Here is a 25,475-nt window from a genome sequence, read left to right as displayed (position 1 = left end):
TCTGGCCAAAATAATATTTTATAGAGGTTAATATAACCCTGCTCTTACGTTCCCTGCCTTGGCTAGTAAAAGAAAATACTCAAATGACTTCTTAAACAAACTTACCTCGCTACTTTCAGGGTCTCTGGACAATTAATCCAAGACATCTCAATTGTTTTCTCCTTCTCCTATTAAATGCATATCCCTTTGTCTTTCTTGGCCTCCCCAAATGCATCACTTCACACTTCTTCAGGTTGAATTCCATTTGCCACTTCTCTGCTTACCTGACCAGTCCCTTGACATTTTTTTTTATGTAGTCTACAGCTATCCTCCTCACTGTCGAGCACGTAGCCACTTTTTATATTGACTGCAAACTTCCTGATAATGCCTCCTAGATTTAAATCCACGTCACTGATATATACCATTAAAAGCAGGAAGCAGCACCTAACGCCACTGATAACAGCTTTCCAATGACAGAAACATTCAACAACTTTTGCCCTTTGTTTCCTGCCACTGAACCAATTTACTATACAACTTTCTAAACTCTCCTGGTTCCAATGGATATTTTTTAACTAGTTTATCATATGGGACCTTATTAAAAGCCCAAGAGTATCAAGAAATTGCTGCATTTGAGCAGCAGAAGCAAATTAATCTCACCACAGTACGTTAGGTCTGCTATTTCATGATGTAAGTGCCTTGTTAATGTTTCCAACAGCCTTTCACTTTGAGACCAGTTATCACTTAAACACGATTGTTTTGCACATGCCGCATGAAGCATGCAAGCATATTAAACTTGGGAACTTATGAAAGAAAATTAAAACCTCACAGAGATTTTTAAAATGTGTTTGGAAATACAAATAAATGACAGACCTGAAAGAAAACAAAGGCAGCATAGATTGCAAAATGTTTTACTGGATGTAAATGTCACTGACTGAGAATATGATGGCTATTAGATATAATAACCTGGACCCACACAAGGCCAAATGGGAAGGTAAACTTGAAAGAAAAACAAAACATTCTGATGAAACTGAACAAGTCTGGCAGCAGTTGTGGAGAGAGGAAAAGTTAACATTTCAAGTCCAATATGACTGTTCTTCAAAGTTTTGGAGTTTCTCTAGCACTTTGTTTTTATTTCCTATCTCTAGCGTTCACAATATTTTGCTTTTTTGAAGGTAAATCTGAAATTGCAGTGAGGCAAAACATAATCCTAAACTAACCAGCACAGTGTACCTGTTTTTAAAGTTAACGCATTCATATATAAAATATATGAACAGGAACCAGATTACTTTATCGAATAGTTGAGACAGCTGCTGGAAGAAGGAAGTAGCACAAGCTGCGTAAGCTACTGCTGGATGTAGTGACTGTCTGTGTGGGATACAGATCCACACACAATCTTAACCGTGTCATTGGTTATTGCAGATTGATCATAGTCATTTCTATGAAGCAAAAATAAAGAACAAAGAAAATTACAGCACAGGAACAGGCCCTTCGGCCCTCCAAGCCTGCGCCGATCCAGATCCTCTATCTAAACCTGTCACCTATTTTCCAAGGATCTGTATCCCTCTGCTCCCTGCCCATTCATGTATCTGTCTAAATACATCTTAAATGATGTTATCATGCCCGCCTCTACCACCTCTGCTGGCAACGTGATCCAGGCACCACCACCCTCTGTGTAAAGAACTTTCCACGCATATTTTCCTTAAACCTTTCCCCTCTCACCTTGAACTTGTGACCCCTAGTAATTGAGTCCCCACTCTGGGAAAAAGTTTCTTGCTCTCCACCCTGTCTACACCTCTCATGATTTTGTAGACCTCAATCAGGTTCCCCCCTCAACCTCTGTCTTTCTAATGAAAATAATCCTAATCTACACAACCCCTCTTCATAGCTAACACCCTCCATACCAGCAACATTCTGGTGAACCTCCTCTGCATCCTGTCCAAAGCATCCACAACCTTTTGGTAATGTGGCAACCAGAACTGTATGCAGTATTCCAAATGTGGCTGAACCCAAAGTCCTATACATCAGTAACATGACCTGCCAACCCTTGTACTCATTACCCTGTCTGATGAAGGAAAGCATGCTGTATACCTTCTAGGTCACTCTATTGACTTGCATTGCCACCTTCAGGGTACAGTGGACCTGAACACCCCGATCCCTTTGTACATCAATTTTCCCCAGGGCTTTTTCATTTACCATATAGTTTGCTCTTGAATCGGACCTTCCAAAAATGCATCACGTTGCAATTGTCCGATTGAACTTCATCTGCCATTTTCTGCCCAGTGCTCCAATCTATCTATGTTCTGCTGCATTCTCTGACAGTCCCCTTCACTATCTGCTACGCCACCAATCTTAGTGTCATCTGCAAACTTGCTAATCAGACCACCTATACCTTCCTCCAGATCACCGTTCCTTCACTGTCACTGGGTCAACATCCTGGAACCATTTCCTAACAGCATTGTGCAAGCCTTGACATCCCAAGGGCTGCAGCAGTTCAAGAAGGCAACTCACTACCATCTTCTCCAGGGCAATTAGGGATTTTCATCAAATGTTGGCCTGGCCAATGATGCTTATATCCCATGGATGAACATTAAAAATAATAGCCAGTCAACTATAGATGCTATATGATGGAAATCTAAACAAGCATGTAGCCCAGTCTATTAGGGCTCTTGGAGCACTCTGATGGTGTCCCTACCTCTGAGCTTGAAGCCTTGAGTTCAACTTCCAGCCAGACCAGAAGTGTCAAAACATGTCTGAACATTGATTAGAAAAAAATCTATAACCCAGACTGTCACTGGTATTTTTCAATTTCATATTTGTATACATAGTTTTTAATAATGGATCTATCTCAGTAAACACCTGAATCTCTGTGGTCCATGTTATCTGGGCAAACTGATAGAAAACCACATCACATCATGGTAGTAGCAAGTGAATACTAGACGATGGTGACAGTCGGTGAGCATGAAAGACGAGTAGCAGTAGGTTGGTACTGAAAAGTGAACGAAAATAACAACAGAGGCAATTGTGAGCACTTACTTTCTTAAGATTAGCCCGTTTTACATCCAGCTTCAACTTGATGTTCAGATCTGATAACCAAAACTGAAGGCTACAGATATACCAAAACAAAGAAAGCAGAACAGAGGAAGAGTTGTGAATGCTCTCTCTCTAAGAGGCCACAGTGTGACCATTTTTTTCTCATAGGCAGTAATGAGTGTGCCAAGTCAGTTCTAATTCAGAGAAATTAATCCAGAATGAAATACCATTTAAAATGCGACAGAGAAAAAAAAAGTCTTTTGTAATTAAGGCTTTTTTTTCACAGTCCATTTATTCTGTCATTTTGTTTTTTTTGGAAAATGTGCAAACACAGGAACAATATTACTTTTTGGTGTGCATGCCACATATAGAGACTGCCAGTTATTTCCTATAGTGAAAGAAAGCAGTTAATTTGAAACAGTAACAAGGAGAGAAATGAAAAAGAGTGAAGCCTACAAAAAAAGAGACCCATTAAGTTATAGTACAGACCATTTGTATACTGGTATTTCTAAACAGCATGAAGCAACCTAATAAGGATGGAAAGCAAACATCTGTATAAAGATAATGTACTAAAGGGCACCTGTATGTGTGTTTACCTGGGCTGGGGGAGTCCAGAACTTGAGGGCATAGGTTTAGGGTGAGAGAGGAAAGATATAAAAGAGACCTAAGGGCAACCTTTTCACACAGAGGGTGTTACGTGTATGGAATGAGCTGCACAGGAAGTAGTGGAGGCTAGTACGATTGCAACATTTAAAAGGCATATAGATGGGTATATGAAAAGGAAGGGTTTGGAGAGATATGGGCTGGGTGCTGGCAGGCAGGACTAGATTGGGTTGGGATATCTGGTCAGCATGGACGAGTTGGACCAAAGGGTCTGTTTCTGTGCTGTACATCTCTATCACTCTATGACTGCCAGGATATATTTGTTATTCTTCAAAGAGAGAAAAGGTGCTGTTGTATGATTGCACAGATGTTAGAAAGGCACTGTAACTTTAAGACATCTAGGTGACATAACAACATGTGACACCCTAGAAAAAGAGTGTCTTACTCTCTCTAATGTAGCAAGCAGACAGTCAGTTAGCAGTTAATTGGATGAACAGCCAGTCTGTTAGTCAACCAGTCAACTATGTGTATAATGTAATAATAATCTAAGTAGCTGTATATTGTAGCCTCAGCTGTAGACTGAGGATTCTTGTGGCACTGTGGTAGTGCCTCTATCTCAGAAGACCCAGGTTCAGGTCCCACCTACTTGAAAGGTGTGCCATAACATGTTTGAGCAGGTTGATTAAAATATCTATAACCCAGACTGTAAATGCAAGTGTGAGATGTTATACTAATGTACACAGTTGTTATTAAACTTCCAGACAGCTGCCTCAACAAGAACCCAAATCTCTGCAGTGCTTGTTTCATGGCATGACATAAAAAAAACTCACATCACAAAGGAAGAACTGGTAGTTAAGACATTAACTGGAGTCCAACTTCAGGTTTTGACTTGGTTGAGTACATTCACCCAGTGGCTAAATTCACTGAGGCCAAAACTGAGAAATATTTTGTCTTGTTTGAGGAAGTTGGTGTAAAGTTAAATTGCAAAAGCACACACAGTCTCTTACATTGCAGAGTGTTTTGATTGGAAAAACATTGGAAGTTTATTTAGACTTTCAGAAGAGCAATCTTCAGGTTATGAAATCATAGAAACTGATATTTAATGTTGATAAGCTTGTCAGGATGATGTTTGAATAACATTGGATTTAACGTTGGATTTGAGTTTAAAGGTGCAGCATATTGTTTGTGTAATGTTTAATGAGACAGTAGGGATTTTTTTTTTTAAATTATCCAAATATTTGGCACAACATAATTACATTGTTAACCAGGTTATTTCTTTTGGAAGGATCGTTTCTCAATTGAACCCTGAAATTTAAATAAGCACTAATATATCATCAACAATGCGTTAAATTAAGTGATTTTCATTTCATATCTAAAATAATAGCTTAAATCTTAAACAACTCTTATTGCTTTGAGGTTTTCATGATGTGGCCCTATTAATTGGTACACTTTTGATAATGTCATTTATTTTTAATTGTTTACTTTTTATCTCTAGATCAGTAAAGATCCAATATTTGTACCGGGTGTTTGGGGACCCTATTACTCAGCTATGGTACCTGGCCTTTGGCTAAATGAAGGTGGACAGAGCGCTACAGGGAAATTGGTGAGGAAGGACCAAATTATTATGATCAGTAGGTCTGGTGAGAAAATGTCAAATTCTTTATTTTGGGAAACTACCAAGGGTGTTTTATGTTGTATTTATCATGTGGAACTGTTTTCACTGGAAATTACATTCCAGGGCAGAATCAAGAAACAGTTCATGAGGTTGGAATTACTACGCATGCTCAACTTTGAGAACAGCATGTTCTCCATTACTTGTGATTTTTATTACTTTTTCCTTTGGTGGAAAGTGTGGAAGAAATCAATACAGAAAATAACAGGAAAATAAACCACAGAATTCGGCAAAATTCTAATTGATAGGGCAATTTGGAAAATTTAACCTTTTAATCTTTTGGAACATTTTTGTATAAGATAGGAAAACATTGGCATCGTTTTTGATAGTGCTCTTGTCTATCTACATGCAGTTAATTTGATAAATGATCCAAACAAAATGAATACAACATTATCCATATCACAGCTTTTACATTTGCCTTTTCAATAATATTTTAATTGCAATGCATATCTTACCGCATGTACAAACCTAGGAGATTTGGCAGGCAACACGTTAATTCATATTTGAAGTAATTGTTTGAAATATTTAGCTGAGTTTATATATATATTGTATGACAATTAGATTTAAAAAGGGTTAAACAAAAGCTTGCATTTTAATTAATTTGAAATATTGCTACTTTAGCTGCTCAACCAGTGGTGGCCATGTTTTTAGTTGCCTGGGCTTGTGCTCTGGAACATTTGTCAATTACCTTTGTACCATTCTTTTCCTTTAAGACATTTTTATAAACCGTGTGTGGCTCACAGTCAAATTTAATTTGATAATGCTTTCTTGGGTTGTATTACCACATTCAAAAAATCAAATGTAGCAACCATTTTAGTTGAATAAAGCCACATAAATATTGTTGAAAAGTATGGCCTGGGAAAACACCTCAGGAATGATGAAGGGCTTATTCCCAAAACACCAATTCACCTGCTCCTGCCTGACCTGCTGTGCCACACCTTTCTACTCTGATCTCCAGTACCTGCATTCCTCACTTTCATATAAACATTGAATGAGAAGGAATGTTGGCCAAGATAATTCTCCAACTTCCAAATAACATCAAGTGATCTTTAAAGTCCACTAAATTAATTAGCAGAACTGTAGTTTAATTTCTCATCTAAAGAAAGTATCTTTGACGGTCCAGCATTCCATATTGGTCTTGAGCTCATGACCTTCTGATTTAGGGATGGTATTATCATGCCAATATCATATTCACATTTTATGTTAATCGATGAAGCAATATTGTCAAGAAACTGAAAAAATTCTCTGCCATTTTTTCATCTAAACCAGCAAGTAAGACCATGGATGGAATCTCCACAGTTCCTATATGACATGGCTCAGTATCTCACCTGTTATGGCCCAATCTTGTATCACTAGTTAGCAGTTTCCAACTCATCCATCTGCTACACAGAAACTTGATGCCAAGAATTATCAAGATGAAAACCTGAGCAGGTACCAAGCATCTCCAGCTTGCTTCTTGTTCCTGCAGATCTCTATCTTGGGCAGCAACATCACAGGGCACACTCAAGGAGCCAGCAGCTGCCTGCACTTTGAAGCACACCAGCACCTATCAATGCAATTCTGCTGCAATAAAACTTTGTACACAGGAATAGGCATCCAACTCACATATTTGAGCAGACTGCATCTCACGGCTGCTCCTACACTCTCCTAGCTTGCACTCACTATGCGCTTACCTGGATGCTCACAGCATTCCTGCTTTGTGTTATCTCATCTTGTCTTTTGTGCTTTGCCTCTTCAGACAGACTTTGGAAACTCAGTGTTCCTGACTTGTACTTTAACCAAATGCATGTGCATTACTCAAAGGCATGTTTCACAACATGGTGCATTGACCAAATGTCCATTTGTTTCCATTTCTCAAAGTTGAAATGGACTGTAAAGAGAGCATGGCTGTCAGTCAGGGGATTCTAGTACAGACAAAAGCAGCATCTGCTCACAGTTCAAGGGCTTAGGCATGTCAGTTGTCTGCTTTGGATTGATCATATTCAGTAGCATTGTCTCACTACAGTTCGGGGAGTGAGTTGGTGTCAGTTTGGCATATCTAGTGCATTCGTGTCAGATATATTTTTAATGGACCAAAACGCAGGTTCACCTTCTGAGCGACAGGCGACCCTCAAGGAGTAATTGCCTTCGTCATGCACTTGCAGAATGCTGGTTAAAGTCTTTTGTAATCATATCGTTGCTCATGTGAAATGTATGCAGTATACAACTGTGTGGGGTGCAAATGTTGGTCACAAACAATCTTTTCAAAGTGATAAGAGGCTGCAAGGAAAAGGAATGAATGTGCTTGTGGCACTTGCAATGTCATACTGTATCTTTGCGACATGACTCATGGTACTTTCACCAGAATAAGATCCAATGTCAAAGTTCTATGAAGAGTCTTTCCATGGCCCTCTTTATCAGAGTGCTCCATGTCCCACTGTATGGAACAGTACGCGATGCATCTTCTGTGAATGATGAAAATGCTGAATGCTCTCATTGCTAAGGACCTGTTCTGTTCCTTATGTTCCCCACACAAGTTCATTGCAAGCTTGACTGAGGGCTCAGCCACAGGAAGTGTTATCAGATGGGATGCTGCGATGTAACAAAGGTGCAGAGAAATGGAAGTGGAACTGCTGTGCCAGCAAGCCCAGGACCAGCATCAAATTGCAGCGGATGCCAAGAAGCATCCATATGAAGTGTTTGCAGCTGAATGTCCCCTCAGATTGCACAGAAGGTACTAGAGGACCAGTGATTGTCCTTGATGCCATTTTCTTCAGATGAGTGAGGCACAGAGTTAGCACAGACTGAGGATATACCAGGACGCTGTCCCAGTGGTTGTCAAAGTGGCAACTGTGTTGAACTTTTATGTGACTGGTTCCTTCCAAATTGACACTGGGGATCTGTTTGTGGGATCTCTTAATTATCCACCAGATCGGTATTAAAGCTGTCACTGATCCCATTTGTTCCAGATCACATTGCTTCACTCATTTTCTCATTGGGGGTGAGGGTGGAGGTGGTGTCAGTGCTGCAGTCCGAGCTATTGAATTCAGAGGCATCGCTGACGGCCCCCAGGTGCAGCAACTCATAGACTGTACACACGTTAAGTTGACAGGACCATTTAATAATCTAGGTGAGTTCATCAATAGAAAATATTTCCATTCCATCAAAGTGCCTTACAAGGATGATTACTGGGAAGCAAAGGCTACCCTCTGTGATCATTGCTGATCACTCTGTTCTGCAATCCCCTACTGAGACATAGCATTGATAAAATGCTGCCCTTTCTTCAGCCAGTGTCATCATGGAGCAGACCAGAGGTCACTTGAAGATGAGGTTCTGCTGTTTGGATTGGTCAGTGCGGGCCTTGCAGTACATACTGAACAGAGTATGTTGAACAATTTAAGCTGTGCTCTGCATGACTGGAGTAGGCAAAAAGAGGATGTGACAGATGCTGAAGAGCTAGGGTAGCAGGATCAGTCTTCCAAGGAGGAAAAATCAGGATGTAGAAAATCAGAAACATAAAAAGTAGGAGCAAGGAGTAGGTCATTTGACCCTTTGAGTCTGCTACACCATTCAGTATGTTCATGACTGATTATCCAACTCAGTAGCTGTTCTCACTTTCTCCCCATACCCTTTAATTCCTTTAGTCCAAAGAACTATATTAACTCCTTCTTGAAAATATTCAACATTTGGCCTCAACTTATTTCTATGGTAAAGAATTCCATAGGAATTGAGCAGGAGGAGCATCACCTTCTGCATGACAGAGCTTTGGAGCATCAGACACTTCAAGCGCGACTGGATTTTAGATTAGAGTAGATTCCATACAGCGTGGAAACAGGCCCTTCGGCCCAACAAGTCCACACTGACCCTCCGTAGAGCAACCCACGCAGAACCATTACCCCTGACTAATGCACCTAACACTACGGGCAATTTAGCATGGCCAGTTCACCTAATCTGCACATCTTTGGCCTGTGGGAAGAAACCAGAGCACCCAGAGAAAACCCACACAGACACAGGGAGAATGTGCAAACTCCACACAGACACAAAGAATGCTGGAGAAATTTAACAGGTCAAGCCAGCATCTATGGAGAGAGAAACAGAGTGAATACTTTGAGTCTGGTATGACTCTTCATCAGATTTAATTGACACCCGGTTTCAGTGGCTGAGAGTTGGGTGCAGTGATCACTCATTGACTGTAAAATTGTTGGAGCTCGACAAGAAAGCAGTTTGTTTCTGTTATGAGAGACAAATGCAGCTTCTGTTTATTTGATTTCTGTACATTCTTAACGTTAGTGAATTAAGGTGAATATTTTGAACTGTTTGAAGGTTTTATGTGACAGTCCCACATTGGACAATGAGGAGATACTAGCTGACAGTAGGCATTTACTTTGAGGACTGTAAGTTGAGCTAAAGACAGTAAGCTGTGTGGTCTGGTGCTAAAACAGCAATTGGGGAGGAATATGCAAGGAAGTGTGAGCTGTGCCACCTATGTGCCATGAAAGGCATTGTTTTGTTACTGCTTTGTCAATATGTTGACAGTGAAAGGCATCTCTGCCAAGAAAACTAAGGGGAAAGTGGAATTGGGGGAGGACACAAAGTTGGCCACTGTCACGGGAAGGAGCTTCATCGAGTATTCTTCGGGACTGCTGGCTTGGGTTAAGGAGGTTGACAGTTGTGAGGGGAGCAGCAGAATATGCAAGGGGTTTGGCATATGGTAAAACATAGATGGGAGGGAGGTTCATCTATGCTTGGGTGCAACTGGCTTTAAGGGAGGCAGTAGTAAATGACTATAATTGCCGTAGCTCCTATGCCAGGGCTGGGTGTGAATGTTGGGCAGGTACAGTCTAATTTAGATTGGTTGGGTGGGTACCTGGGGAGGTATGAAGCATACTGGTTTACAGGAAGATCCACTAGGAGGGGGATTTAGTTGTTTGGTGGCTTATCGACATGTTGAAGTGGACGCTACAGGCCAATGGCTAGGGAGTGCTTCCTGTGCTGTGAGATTCCTGACCTTGGCCATCCTAATGCATTTCCTCCTTGTTTGTTATGCACCTCTGTGCTCCAGACATTGTTGACCAACTCATTCACACCAACACCTCTGGACACAGAGGCCACAAAAAAATTGAATTGTTATAGGACGATGGCCAAAAGTGTCAGCAGCCCTCATTGCCCTGGAAATGCCTTGTAAGGCTTGCTTCCAGATAATGCAGCAGGTTCTCAGCGCTGACATCTAGAGCATCATCTGTGGCCATGAAGTGATGTCTCACACTGTAACAATGTAAGGATCATTTTGCTTATTGCAAATTCACCTTGTGAATTTCCAAGCATCTGAGGAAGGTAGGCTGGGTGGAAGAGAAAGGCCCAAACACTCAGGAGTTTCCTGATTGGAGATTTCTGCAGGGACTGCGTGTTGTTCCTCCTCCAGCCAGGTGCATCCTGGCCGCTGTGCTGTTTCCCTGTGAAGAAAGGAAACCTGAGTGTGTGCCAGATTCCCAATGGTCCTGTTGCCATGCCTGCTCTCCTGAGGACCAATGGTTGAGCCGATGAAGTGCAGGTGTGTGTGCCTCTCCAACAGCCTCAAGGCTGCTGGACCTGGCTCTCCATAGCAAGTGCCAACCTGACCATGGATGCAGCCAGACATTCGTATGTGTGGTTGCGTCTGGCCTGACATTTCTCCAAATGTGTCAGTATCTGAGTTGGTGAGGAATGCTGGTGGAAACCTTGCTGATGCTTCCTCTGAGGCCTTGGTACTGTCATCCTCAGAGGTTGAGGAAATGGCTTCTGAGAGAGCCAGGCATTACACTGAAGAGATAAGGCATCAATACCTGCAACACATAAGAGAGAGACAGTGCACAGCCAATTCTTAGAATATAGTGTGCAATGAATGCAAGTTAGATAGTGTGCAAGGTTAATGTGAGTGTTGCTATGGAATGAATAGTGCTACTTAGCCGGCTGAACATGGATGTTTTGGGACCACTGCAGGAGCAATGCTGGGCTGCTCCTGTGAGGGCCAGAATTTGCTCCTTGTCAGGGTGAGGATCTAATGCCCAGCAACCTACACAAATATGGGCTCTCTCTGCACTGTTGTGAGTGTCTTTACCTAAAATGAGAGAACGAGAGGGACTGAGTGAGGTGAAAGTGGGTGTCATGACTGTTAGTCCTGATGCAAATGTGCAAAGGAGGGGGAGGGCAGAGGGGTGGTTGATTGTGGGTGAGGGAAAATGTTGCAGGCAATAGTGAGAGTGGCAGAGCATGAGACTTGGTGGGAGGTGAGTGCAGTAGCGAGACGAGAATGCGTGTGAGAAAGCAGAGAGAACAGTGCTGACTTACTCTGTCACAGTGGAGAAGATCATTCAGTTCCTTTGGACCCACCCACCTGGATGGTGATTCAGATCACTGTGCCAGGGTCAGATGTTGGGGCGCCTTATAGCAGTCCTCATTACCACCTCAACCAGGACCTTCAGGTCTCTGTTAGAAAATAGCAGTTCCATCTTTACCTCCTCCGATTTCTTCAAGTTCTGACTGTGACTAAACAGGGCAGCTTTGGAATGCCAGTGCTTGTCTGGGTACACAGTGACATTTTAAAGATGGCGTGGCTACAAGCGATGTCAGGTTTTAGTAGATATCTGCTGAGTGAGAAGTTGTTCTGGGAATGCCTCATGGTCAGATAAAGCTGGAATTGGACTCTAAAGAGATGAGATATGTAGTTATATGGCAAGTTTGGTAAGATAAGGCAAGAAAACCCGCTTAGAGCTGTGGTGGAAATTCTTCCAAAAAGTATGATGCAACTCAGGCTGAGCCAAAAATAATATAAAATTCAGCCTAAAATTACAAATCATTTCTGAAGCAATGTTGTTGTTGATTATCATTATTACCACAACTAAAACAAATGAACGCATAGCTCAGCTATTTTAGTAAATTCCTTGAAATTCAAGTCCAATATGTTCATTTTGCATCACCCACGCTTCATTATTACTCTGATTTGAAAAGAAAATGGCATTGTCAGTTCCATGTTGTATTCAATTTTTATTTATTTATTTTAAATAAATTGTTGGAAGGTTCTTTGTTTTCTCCATTTATTTTTCAGAAAGATTCTGATTTGTTCTAAATATGTTAAAATTTGAATCCATTCCTTTTAAGCAAATTTTAGATATTATTACAAGTAACATAGAATTCTCCATCCATTGCCAAGTCTTTATTTCGGGTACCATCCAATCATTTTCTACTGAAACAAAAATTAATGTAAGATTGACGCTTTGGAAGTGTGTATAAATATTTTAACTATACAAACGTCTCTTATGCTGAATACTAAGCCTTGGTACAATGTGATTCTTTGTTTTAGATAGACCATGTCATTAATGGCCATGCTGCATTCGCAGAACTGGAGTCCAAAGCCAAAGCTAGGTCTGTCTGTTTCTATTAGTTTGGAGGTGACTTAATCAGTGCTCAGCCTTGCTTCATTGGTAAAGATGCCTGTTTGACTGATAATATGACATGGATAATTAAACGCTTTTCTGCTTTTCTGGAAATGGAAATTATTGAAATTAATTTAACTTTTCTTCAAAGTAGAAGTTGTTTTGTTTGAATGGTGTTTACCGTACATGGGCATGTTTCTCTGAAGCAGACTTTCTTCTTCGTAATTAAAATTGTTTATCTGCACATCAAGAGTTGATTCTGAAGTTAACACAATTTCTGTCTATTTTCTAAACTTAATGTATGAAAAAGTTATCCACAGTTATGGTTATCATGTATTATAATGCAGGCCCATTCAACGAAATTAATTGATCAGGCAAATTAATCACATTACACAAAGCCCAGAAATTACTGTTGGCAGAATTAATGAACAAATATTAAATGTTTTCATATGACATTCCCCTCTGTGTAGGAAAATATTATCTGACATATTAAGTGTTTGTTCACTGATATTCGCAACAATATTTCTAGCCTGAATGTATGCATATTAAAATGATTGAAATGCATATTAAAGGGATGTGTTTTGAATGTGTTATAAATCAGGAAATTAATTTTTATATTTTCCAATATGAACTCCCACTGGGTGAAGCTTCTTGTCAGGAAAGTGCTTTCCTACAATGGAACCTTAGTATCCAAATTAATAATGAATAGGCTGAGATCATGCTATTGCAAAATTAACACATAAACATGTTTTGACCTACATCTGCAACTCTTTCAACATCCTCCACCACTTTTAACAATTTCCATTCTCCTGGACCTAAATGTTTATGTCTCACCATGGTTGTTCAGTTATTCTACACCTATATTCCCCTTCAGGACGGCCTGTAGGTCTCCTGCTTCTTGAACAGAGGCCCAACCAGTCTCCCTCCACCACCATCCTCTCCTGCCTGGCTGAGTTCATTTTTACAAAAAGCGTTTTCTTTGAGTCTTCCCAGTTCCTCAAAATAACTGTTTCCATAGCAACACGTTTTTTATGGGTCCTGGCTGTGCCCTTTGTGAGACATTTAGAGTTTCTTTTTATTCCAGTCCCTCTCAGTTCCTTTACCTCGATTTTATGTCTGTTGCATTGATGATTTTATCACTGTCACTTACAGTTCTTGGCCCGAATTGGAAACTTTCATCAATTGTGCTTCAAATTTCTCTCACCATTCTCTCACCTCATATGGTCCATATTTAATTTTTTCCCTTTCTTGACTTCTCTGTCTCATTTTTTGAGGGTAGGTTTTCCACAACATCTACGTAAACCACTCACTCTCACCATTACCTTGACTACAATTACTTCCTGCTTCCTGTAAGAACTGTATACCATTCTCCTTGTTTTTCCATCCCAGGTGCATTCATTTTTATGATGTCACCTTTCAGACTACTTCTTCTGACATGTTTTGTTTTTCTTCCTGAAAGAAGATTTCCCCTCCATAACAATTGACAGTCATTAACATTACCCTCAACAGTGTCTGTCCCATTTCCCTTGTTCAGCTCTGATTCTTTCCCCTCCCTCTTAGAAATATAATGTTCAGTGGGATTTTCCATTCCGTACTATGACAAAAAGCATGGTGGGAGGGTGAGTTTCATCAGGCAGGAACAACGTATTGGATTCTCATTGTCGAAGAAAACTTCAGCAATTCAGTTCTCCTCCTTTAGATGACAGGTCATTATTTTGCCAGCAGATGGTGAAATTGAAATATTTGCATTGTATTACTATCCCAACTCACTGGAATTAACTTCACCTTTCCAATTAACTTTCCCTGAGCCCAGGAGCTATTCACTAAACTGCTGTTAACTTTTTTTTATTATGATGCATGATTTCTATCATTGATGTAGGAGCTGTCGTGGGGCGACTTATAAAATGATTCGCTGTATTTTACACATGACAAGAAATTTATATTCTATTTATATTCTAACTCCTACTGATCATCTTGAGGTAAATACTTACTCTTTATTCTTATGGAATTATGGCTTTAAATTACAATCACTCACACAATCGCTTTTCCAAGTGCAGTTGACACGTCTTAACAGCACATGCCGAGACTTGGTGTCTCCCTGGGCCATCTCCAATCTCAACTGACGCATGGCAAAGAGAAGGCAGCTTATGCCCAAATGAGAGAGAAGATTGAAGATGAATGTGAATCTGTTGACCGCAGAGCACATTGAGGAGCTCAAGAAGGGCTTCACAGGTTGGTGAAGCCCTTCTTTAAGATTGGGAGGAAACAGTCAAGAGGTTCTTTATCGTCAAAGGTGTTCAGAAGGTGAGAGAGACAATTGGGGGAAACTGTTCAATTCCAGAAAAATATGCAGATTCTGCATATTCTGCATGATAGGTGTCGATATCATAGAGGATCTCCAAAAGTTGAAGAAACAACAAGCCTCACTATTTCCCTTGGAGGCCTCCAAGATAATCTTCCAGTCCAGAGTCTATACTGTGGAGTAGGATAAGATGTGCTCATGTTTCTTCTTTCAGAAAGTGCACAAGGAGAGGGGCGGCACGGTGGCTCACTGGTTAGAATTGCTGTCTTACAGCGCCAGGGACCCGGGTTCGATTCCACCATTGATGGACTGTCTGTGTGTAGATTGCACATTCTTCCTGTGTCTGCGTGGGTTCCTCCAGGTGCTATGGTTTCCTCCCATAGTCCAAAGATGTGCAGATTAGGTACATTGGCCATGCTAAGTTGCTCAAGATGGGTGGGTTAGCCATGGGTGGATAAAGAGTAGAGCTGGAAAGAGCACAGCAGGTCAAGCAGCATCAGAGGAGGACAGGAATTGATGTTTCAGAGCGGAATTTTTCATCAGGATGGGAGAAAGAGGCTGAGAAATAAATAGAAGGGGGTGAATGGGATGGTAATAGGTGGATGCAGGTAAGAAGTGACTGTGATTGGTCAGTGGGAAGGGTGGAGCAGCTAAAATGGACAGGTTGGGTCAGGAGGGGTTCGAGAAGGAGGGCTGGGCCTGAGGTGAGGTTGTGGGGTGGGGAGATTTGGAAGCTCTTCGGAGGGTCATTGTGGACTACTGTGAATGCTAAGGTGTACTAGCCATGCTTTCATTACCCCAGACAATGCACACGTGCCACCATCTGCATGTCATGGCGCTCATAAGGACCTGTCCTTTGAAGTAATACACTCTGCGCCTTTCCATGGAGCATATAATGGTTTGAGAAGATGTCAGGGGAGAAACATTGTAAGGTGCTGGACTATCCTAATAATGATGGGGCAGGCTGGCAGCATGAAGAGCTGAGAAACAATGCTATTTCATAACTTTATAGCATAGATCACTTCTCGTTATCTTGCTTCTCAGAAGAAACCACAGGCACTTACTGCTCCTGAAGAATAACAGCTGGTATCTGCTGCAGAGCTGCCTGCAGAAACACAACAAGCTGAGCAAGAGGGCCCAAATAGACTGCCAGCATTGGCCTGAAGCCAGGTCGGCAGGTTTTGATACAGTTATCTGCATGTCACAGACTGACAGTATTGATGATGCATCAGCATGCTCCAGGAAATTGTCTCTAACATCTCCCAGTTGTTGGACAAACACCAGTGCCCTCATGGACAAGGAGGCAGTCCTATCCCATTTGTCTTGAAGCTGACAGCAGCCTTCAATTTCAGGGAGTCACTGGCATTGCTGCAGAATCTCAGAGACATTCACTCATAAATGTACTTGAAGGTCACCAATGCTCTGTTTGCTAAAGCGCACCAATTTGTTCATTTCCCATTGGGCACAGGGAATCAGACAGCCAGAGCAGTCAGGTTTGCTGCCAGCGCAGGGTTTCCGCAGGTACAGGGTGCAATTGATGTATTCTTGGAGCCATCAGAGTGTCCTATTAGCATTCAGCAACCTTTATTAATAGAAATGGCTTTCATTCCATGAATGTGCTCTATGATCAGAGCAGCCAGATAATGCAGGTTATCCAAGGAGCTGACCGATGCCTACGTTTTGTAACACTTACAGATGCCTGTTTCTTTCACTCCTCCCCCCAACCCCCATTTTACATACAGAGATGGTTAATTGGCAATAACAGCTACTCCTCAATGCAAGACTAGCTAAGGTCCTCACCTGCCAGCTGGACTACATTGTTCACAAATTCACTGAGAATGTCAAGTTCAGAATGTGCTCGCCTTCGTGTTGTCCTCCAGTTTGTTTGTATGAGGGAAAGCGAATGGTTTAGTGTCATAAGAACGTGAGTAAAAACATTTGATGGATAACTCTGCCAGGAAGTGAGCCCATCCCAGTTAGTGAATAGAAATTCTTTCCATTTCTATGGTATTTCCAGTGTAAAGCATTCAAAGATTGTCAGCAGAAGGTGGATGTAAGCCCTTCATTGTACATGATTGTAAGAAATGAACAATCTTACATGAAATAGTCATGCTTATTTGAGATGGGCATGCCTGTATGAAGTTGCTGTGCAGTGGCATACTTAGACTGAGTTGTGAATCAAAGTGTGCAAGGTTACCGTGAGAAGATGATGGCACTGATCCTTGTAGAGAGCAGGGAAATTATTCTTCTGCATTGATGTCTACTAGCGTGGTTAGCCTCCTGTGTGATGTGAGTTCAGACTGCCCAAGTCTGACTGGAGTCTAGAGTGCCCAAATGTCTTGAAGCAGAGTGCTCAATAAGGCATGATTAAAGCAAGGGGTCTATTCTGGATTTCCTGGCTTGTAGTGAGTCAAGGATTGCCTGGGTGGCCTTTAAACATGGCATCCAAAGTCATCAGAACTTGGAAGTTGCGGGTGCTGTGAGAAGTTTGGCCTGCCGTCCACATGTGTTTTGCCATTCACCACCAAAGAATTCACGAAATAAGCTGAAGAGGAGGGAATCGCATGAGAAAACTCACCTTGGCTATGGTGGATGTGATGCCAGCTAAGACAGCTGCTACTATATTTAAACACATCTAAAGCTACAAATATTCTTTAAACATTGATTTACCTGTACTTTTCCAATTTTTATTCACTGCTTCCACTGTAGTTTTTTCTTCTCTAAGTCAAACTGTTCAATTGCTTTGTGGAACATCTTAATTCGGTTTACAGGCATGACTCCAAACTTCTGGTTCTATGTCATTTTAATTCTCAATCCTCACATCCACTTTGACATCATTGTCTTTGGTTCCACACTATTCTGTTGAAGCTTACCTAATGCTTGAAGAACAAGATCTCATCTTTTGATTTGACACTTTATGGCTTTTCAGACTCAGCGTCAGGAACTGTAGGTCACAGCCACTGCCTCCATTTTTTTTCAGACAGTAAGTGATGACAATGGTTCTGCAGTTGCAATTTGCAGCTCTTATATTCTCTTTTTTTTGTTCTTTTACTTGTCCTATTACAAAACCTTAAGGGTCTTGCATCATCATCTCTATTGTTGTTAGATTACTCCCATCTTCCACCCGATCAAACATCTAATCTTTCCTATTTTTGTCCTCCCCCTCCTTGTTCCGAGCTATGTGTTACATCTGCAACATTTTCTATTTCTGTCAAAATGCCACCAACCTGAAAGGTTAACTTTTGTTTTGCTCTCCACAGATCCAGCACTTATTAATTGTCATTTTGATTCTTACATAGCTGCATTAGTTTGTTCTTGAAGAGTTCTTCTGCCTAATATATTTTACAATAGGTAGCATATTAACAGGGTTATGTGTTAATTTTACACAGCACTATTTCTCTCAAAATTACTGGGTGGAGCATATTTAGTATAATATGGTTTTATTGAAAATGAACATGATGTAAAATGGCTGGCAATAAATTTCATGAACTGCAGAAGCCATACCTATGGATGGATGATGTAATCTATTAGTCATAATTCATCATATCGATTTCTATTGTTCAGTCCATATCCAAGCTCTAAGGGTCTATGCTTGTAAAAGATGCATGTCCTAAATTCCAATCAGTGTCCTAAGTTGAAAATTTAACTTCATTATGGATAAGCTGTCGAAATAGCATTTTATTTCCCAAAAGAGTAGTGCCATCGCACTTTTCTCACAGTTAGATTACAAGTAAGAATTAATATACAAATGTCTTTCCAAGTGCTGTTGATTTTCATTAATATGTTGCACTTAATGTATATAAATTACATTTTGTTACTTGCAGCTTTTAATTTTCATGTACAAAGTGACACCTGCATGAAGGGTATATCATAAAGTTTCACACATCCTCTGCTCACAGTTGTTTACTTCATATTTAAAGATTTTGACTTATCTTCAAACAATTGTCAGGAAATATTGACACTTAGATAGGTATCTATTAACAAGATCAACAAAGAAACTAGTATAAACTTTGGTGTGACACTTGAAGAAATTCTGGGCCTTTGAATTAAATCAGAAGGATGTCAGAAAGTGATAAACTATCTAGGTCAGTATTTGGCAAAAAACAACAGGGCTTCAACAATAATGTTAACTTTAATATAAATTGAAACAGATTAATTTTAGTTCTAATCTGGATCTGTGGAGTTTCTGACATAGCATAGATTGAGTGAATTAAACCTTCTGAATATTAAATTTCTTTCCAAGCTTTGAAAATGCAGGTAATAAATTTTCTCGTATGCAAATAGATTTGGTTTTTGTCTTGCCTTTATTGTTACCTAGATTTTTAAATGTCTGGATTTGAAAGATTCTTCACATTTATGAAAAATATTGAGATAAACATTTTCAAGGTGCAAGTTCACATGCTGGTTGACTTTCCTTTTGCCTATTGAACCTATATTGTTACCCTCCTCTGCCCCAATTTGCAAATGTACGTGTTAGTAGCAGGAATCAGTCGCTCGGCACTTGTAGCCTGCTGTGCCAATTAATAAGATAATGGTTCATCTGATATTGGCTTCAAATCCATAGTCACACCTCTGAAGACCTTTGACTCTCATGTTGATCAAGAATTCATCTACCTCTCCCTTAAAAGTTTTACAACCCTGCTTCCTCCGCTCTCTAAGTAACAGAGGTCCAAAGATCAGTACACCGAAAGAAAAAGACCATCCTTATTTTAAATAGGAGACTACTTATTTTAAAACTATGTTCCCTTGTTTCTTCCCATGAAAGGAAACATCATTTCAGTATTCACTCTGTCCCCTCAGGATCTTGTAACTTTCAATAATATCACTTTTCATTCTTCTAAATTCCAATGGATATAGACCCAGGCTATCCAACTTTTCCTAAAATAAATTGCTCCATCCCTGGTATTAGTAAAGTGAATCTTCTCTGATCTGGTTTGTATGTATTTACACCTTTCTTAAATAAGAAGACTAAAACTGTACGCAGCATTTCAGATGTGACCTCACCAATATTCAAATATAGCAGAATTTCTGTACTTTTATGTTACATTACCCTTGCAATATAGAACATAGAACATTACAGCGCAGCACAGGCCTTTCAGTCCTTGATGTTTTGCCAACCTGTGAAACCAATCTGAAGCCCATCTAACCTATACTATTCCATTCTCGTCTGTATGCCTATCCAATGACCATTTAAATGCCCTTAAAGTTGGCGAATCTACTACTTTTGCAGGCAGTGCATGCCACGCCCTTACTACTCTCTGACACTTTCTCTGACATCTGTCCTCTATCTATCACCCCTCAATTTAAAGCTATGTCCCCTCATGCTAGTCAGCGCCATCTGAGGAAAAAGGCTCTCACTGTCCAACTTATCTAACTCTCTAATTATCTAATATGTCTTAATTAAGTCACCCCTCAACCTTCTTCTCTCTAACAAAAACAGCCTCAAGTCCCTCAGCCTTTCCTCATAAGACCTTCCCTCCATACCAGGCAACATCCTAATAAATGTCCTCTGAACCCTTTTCAAAGCTTCCACATCCTTCTTATAACACTAGCTGCAGCATGACCTCATGGTTCTGAAACTAATCCTTCTATCAATAAAAACTAACACACCGTATGCTTTCTTAACAACCCTATCAATCTGGGTGGCAATTTTCAAGGATCTATGTTACCTGGACGCCGAGATCTCTCTGCTCATCGATGCTACAAGAATGTTAACATTAGGAATATTCTACTTACCTTCCTTATCACTTGCTGTACCTACATATTAACTTTATGTGATTCATGTACAGCACACACATATCTCTTTCTAGTACAAAGGTCGATAATTTGTCTCCAATTACCTACCCCAATATCATCATGTGGAGTTACCAGTGTTGGATTGGGGTGGACAAGGTCAGAAGTCACATGACATCAGGTTATAATCCAACTGGTTTATTTGAAATCACAAGCTTTTGGAGCGTTGCTCCTTCATCAAATGAAGCAACTTCACTTGTAATTTCAAATAAACCTGTTGTACCATAACCTGGTGTCGTGTGACCTCTGACCCTACCCCAATATCAGGCAATTTTAAAAGTATTTTTGAGTGAAGCAATTCACATAGAACACATAATTTGTTGTTACAAATATGAAATGAATTGAATTAAGATCTATATCCTGTTATTCCTTGGGTGTATAAAATCCATACTCAATCAAACCAGTATACACTGTAAACATTGGAGAATGGAGAGCTTTGTTTGAAAATGGGACACTTCTGAATAAAATTAACTTATGACAATGTTGAACAAAGACAGAATCAACTGACAGGAATTATCATTTGGAAAATAAATTTATAAATTCCTCAGGCAGCCATTATTTTGAGCAGATGTCATTTACTGTGTCTTGGAATATATTTGAATTGTGAAATAAAATAAATGTAAGGCTACAAGTTTCACAAAGTAAAATTTACTCATGCATATTTGCATATGATCCCCTTGCCTGTGCCCCAATGGCTTTGAAGAGAAAAATAAAGAAAAAGAAAAAAAAGAGAAATAAGTTCAATTTAAACACTAGCTCAGTCTTCAAATATTTCATTATTTTATTCCCAAAATGACAACACCTAAATGACCATTTTTATTCTTGGCTTATAACTGAGGAATGTTTAGTTACAAAACGGTTGATTTCAGAATGTTTTCTTTCAGTGGGAAAAATGTCTACATGTACTTAAACAGTCACCTGGAGTCTATTAAAAAGAATTATGCTGTGGGCATGCTAACTGTTGATTTACATGTTTGGCCTGATTTCCATGGCAACAGATCTCCCTTAGCAGATCCTACCCTAAAGGGCATGGTAGGTACATTTCAATTTTACAGAGAAACCTTTTATAGCTTTTCTTTGGAACAATGACAAAATGAAAAAAATGCATATCATTCATTACGAACTGCCAATGTGATTGATTTTTGTTGAAATAATTTCTTTTTTGTCAGTGTGTGCTGACATATTTTGCTTTAAGAGCTCCTTTCTCTCATTGATTTGGCTTAGGGTTGCTGTCTGTTCACTATTGAAAACATTTGTTTTCTGCTGGCCCAAAAAGTCTGACCTCATTTTTTAAATGTAGTTTGAATTCTGAAGCAGCAACCTGCTTATTTCATTATGGCATTACTTCCTTAATGCTGTTAGAAACGTAAATTTTCAAAGAACATTGAGGGTAAGAGAATGTGATTAGATTTTTCCTATTGATTTTTTTTGTCTTATTTCTCCAATTTTCCTGATGAACCTTCTCTCTTGTGCTTGATACGTTGAGAAAGGGGAGGCTGCCTATTCCGACATTTTAAGTTAAAGTCATAGTCTCCCAGGAGAAGGCACAACAGCAGCAATAGGCTAATGTCACTGAATGTTCCAGTGGGAAAAGAGATGAGTACTCACCTGCAATGCAAGCTGAGCACAGTACTTTAAATTTACCTCTCTAGGTATCATGTTGCAGGTAATGCAGGAAACTCAGGCAGCGTTTCAAACAAATAAAGAAATAAAGAAGAAAATAGCAGTTGCCAGATACAGAACAATTGGGGAAGAGGTTATATAAAAGCAGAAGAAAACAAAACAGCAGTAGGTGATCACATGACAGACAGAGGGCTGTAGAGATGAAACAAGACTAACAGTGTCAAAAGAACTATTATCAAATGACAGAAAGGGAAAGGATTGTGTGTTCAAGATTTATTTTAAAATTTTCAGTTGCTCAGTTTTGAAACCGTAGGAGGGCTTTCAAATAAACATTTCTTTTGCATTGTTGGTTCAATTTGGGTTCAGCTAAATGGCAAGATTTCAAAATGAAAACTTAAACATCAGCCAGTTCATTGTATTGATATGTCCATTTGGAAGTGACATCTTTTAAGTACATGTGCTAGTCTTATCCTTCTCTGTGGTGGAGGTATGTAGGTAAGGGAGGTATTGCCAATGAAGCCTTAGCAACTTGTTGAAATACAGCTGTAGATAGTACATGTTGGAGCCACAGAATATTAGTGATATTCTGTGATTGGAATCAACATTTAAGCCAATGGGTTGGATGCTTTTGAAACTGACTGCATTGAACTTGTTAAGTATTGTTGCAACAGTAACCATGTCGGTGAGCAGAGAGTGTTCCATGACTTCTGCCTTTTTAAATATTTGTTTGTGAGATGTGGGTATTGCTGACTAGACAGCATTTGTTGCCCAGAGGCCTGTTGAGATTCAACCACATTGCTGTAAAACTGGAGTCACATGCAGGCCAAACCAGGTAAGGGTTTTGACAATGGTTGCCATAAGACAATCTTTTCTGAAATTCTAGTTCTTTAATGGAATTCAAACTTCTGGCTCTGGATTACTAACTCAGTGACCTTGCCACTATGCCACCACCTCCCCTCGCAGGTCATAGAAGTGCTTTGGGCAATTAGGAGGTAAATGAGTCCCACAGAATGCCCAGTATCTAGGCATCACAGCAATTTTTCAATTCAGTTTCTGGTCAGTGGTGATGCCCAGGATGCTGAAAATGGAGAAATCTAGTGCTTTATTCTCCAAGGATTATGCAATTCAAACAATCCCATTTACAAGTGCATATGTTTACCAAGAAAAATTACATACTTGGCAGAAGTACAGGTATGTGTTCATTCAGTATTCTGTGTGTGAACAAATTCAGACTATCCTATTGGAAATTAGTTTGAACATTAATATACTAACTTTAAACTGTTGCACTTGTTTTAAGTCACTATTGTGGAAACTGGAGCTGTTCTCTCTCTGATTCCTATCCCTCAATTTATCTCAGCCAGTGCCATCAGAGCAGAAATTTAAGGTAACGGGACAAACAACAAATAAATAAATTAATTTAATCAACTAACAACAACCGATATAAATAATATATTGTGTAAAAAATGTTTCAAAGCACTTTACAGAGAGGCAAGTAAACAGGTAAGTAAAAGGCATTACAAGTGAGTAAACAAAGGATTTCTGCTTATATTAAATGCAGAAATTTGAAATTTATGTTTAATCAGATTCCCATCAATTTTGATTCAGCAGCAGGATGTTTACAGTTTGACATGGTGATTATTGATTGTTGACAGAATGTTTTTCCTGTAATTAAAGCACAATATTCAGCTACTGCTGCCTCATTAATGTTATATAGCAATGTTACTGAATGTGCAAATAGTGATTAACAAACCAAACAAAGTTTGGTGACTTGACTTTGGCTGGACAGCAGTGAGGATGGTATAACTGGAGTCACAAATTTGTTGGAGATAATATTAGCAGCAAGTTGATTTACTAATCCCATTTTTAAAAAGAAAACGTTTTTATCAACCTGTCTTCCCACTTTTAAAGAATTCTACATTCATTTAATTTTTAAGTGCACTCCTTTCAAAGGAAAAATAACATACTTGATAAGATCTAATTAAAATCTAAAATCACTGACAGACATGCTTTGACTGTCTTTTCTAAATGACTAACAACAAAGGAGATTGAGATTTGCTTGATTATTTGGCTGGGATTTGTGCTCAGCCTTTTGGCCCAGTTAGATACACTTATGTAGTCCCTGAAGCCACTTTTGAGGTTTTCATCATTGTGAGTGGCATAATGCAAAAATTATCTTGTATTGAAATCAATTCCTTAGAAACCATCCTTTTCACTAAATGTTTTGACTGATAACTATTCAAAGTTGAATTTATTTGTATGAATATTAAGAATACAAATAGCATTATGAAAATAAATTTCAAAATTCTGACATCTCAGTTAATAATGGAAAAATTCAAAAATATTGTGTTTCAAGTTGTGGCTTTGATATCTAATACAATACCTTTTTTTTCATAGATAACTGGATTGAGTCTGTCCAACACTCTTGATGACCTTGCTAAGCTTTACTTGGCTACAATTCAAGCTATAGCTGTAAGTTAGGTTTATCAATCATAATTAAAGTAATATAAAGGATTCTAGATTTTTACTAATGGGATTGATGAATTACCTTCATGATCAGGCAACATTACTTCCATTATTTTGAAGAGGGATTTAGGTCATAAAACATCATCCAGAAATGCAATGAATCCACCCAGGATTTTGCCTTAACCTGAAACAGGTTCTATTACCTTAGAACTAAGGTTCTGATTCCAATTTGGGAAACCTTTTGTTTGATTAACTCCAACTGGAAACATAGGTGCCTACTCTTATTTACAGCCTGTTGTTTTGGATGCCACATTTTAAAAATTATTTTATGGCCTGTGGATGTCGCTGACAAAACCAGTTGTCTTTGAGATAGTGGTGACGAGCCACTTTGTTGAACAGCTTCAGCCCATGTGATGTAGGGATACAGAGGGACTTACACAATTTTGGTCCAATCACAGTGAAGGAACAATAATGTTCCAAATCATATCTGTCGTTTGAAAGAGGATTTGCGCATAGTGTTCCGATACATCTGCTGCCCTTTTTCTTCAAGGTAACTGGGGTTGTGGGCTTGGAAGGTGCTGTTGAAGAAGGCTTGGCAAATTGCTGTAATGCATCTTGT

The 25,475-nt window shown here is 39.6% G+C and overlaps 1 protein-coding gene across 2 annotated transcripts in view; it reads left to right on the top strand.

Annotated features, from left to right (window-relative positions):
• fggy (FGGY carbohydrate kinase domain containing) overlaps window positions 1–25,475 on the top strand; it is a 372,017-nt gene that overhangs the window by 254,333 nt on the left and 92,209 nt on the right. For both annotated transcript variants that reach the window (XM_043699282.1, XM_043699283.1), the window contains exons 10-13: window positions 5,108–5,215; window positions 12,603–12,664; window positions 21,655–21,802; window positions 24,788–24,862. In XM_043699282.1, coding sequence (XP_043555217.1) covers window positions 5,108–5,215; window positions 12,603–12,664; window positions 21,655–21,802; window positions 24,788–24,862 — 393 coding nt within the window. The remainder of the gene's footprint in view (window positions 1–5,107; window positions 5,216–12,602; window positions 12,665–21,654; window positions 21,803–24,787; window positions 24,863–25,475) is intronic.

The sequence above is a fragment of the Chiloscyllium plagiosum genome, chromosome 11, assembly GCF_004010195.1.
Source record: "Chiloscyllium plagiosum isolate BGI_BamShark_2017 chromosome 11, ASM401019v2, whole genome shotgun sequence".
Taxonomy (NCBI): domain Eukaryota; kingdom Metazoa; phylum Chordata; class Chondrichthyes; order Orectolobiformes; family Hemiscylliidae; genus Chiloscyllium; species Chiloscyllium plagiosum.
Note: the sequence above shows the minus strand (reverse complement) of the source record. Positions and strands in the feature narration are given on the sequence as shown.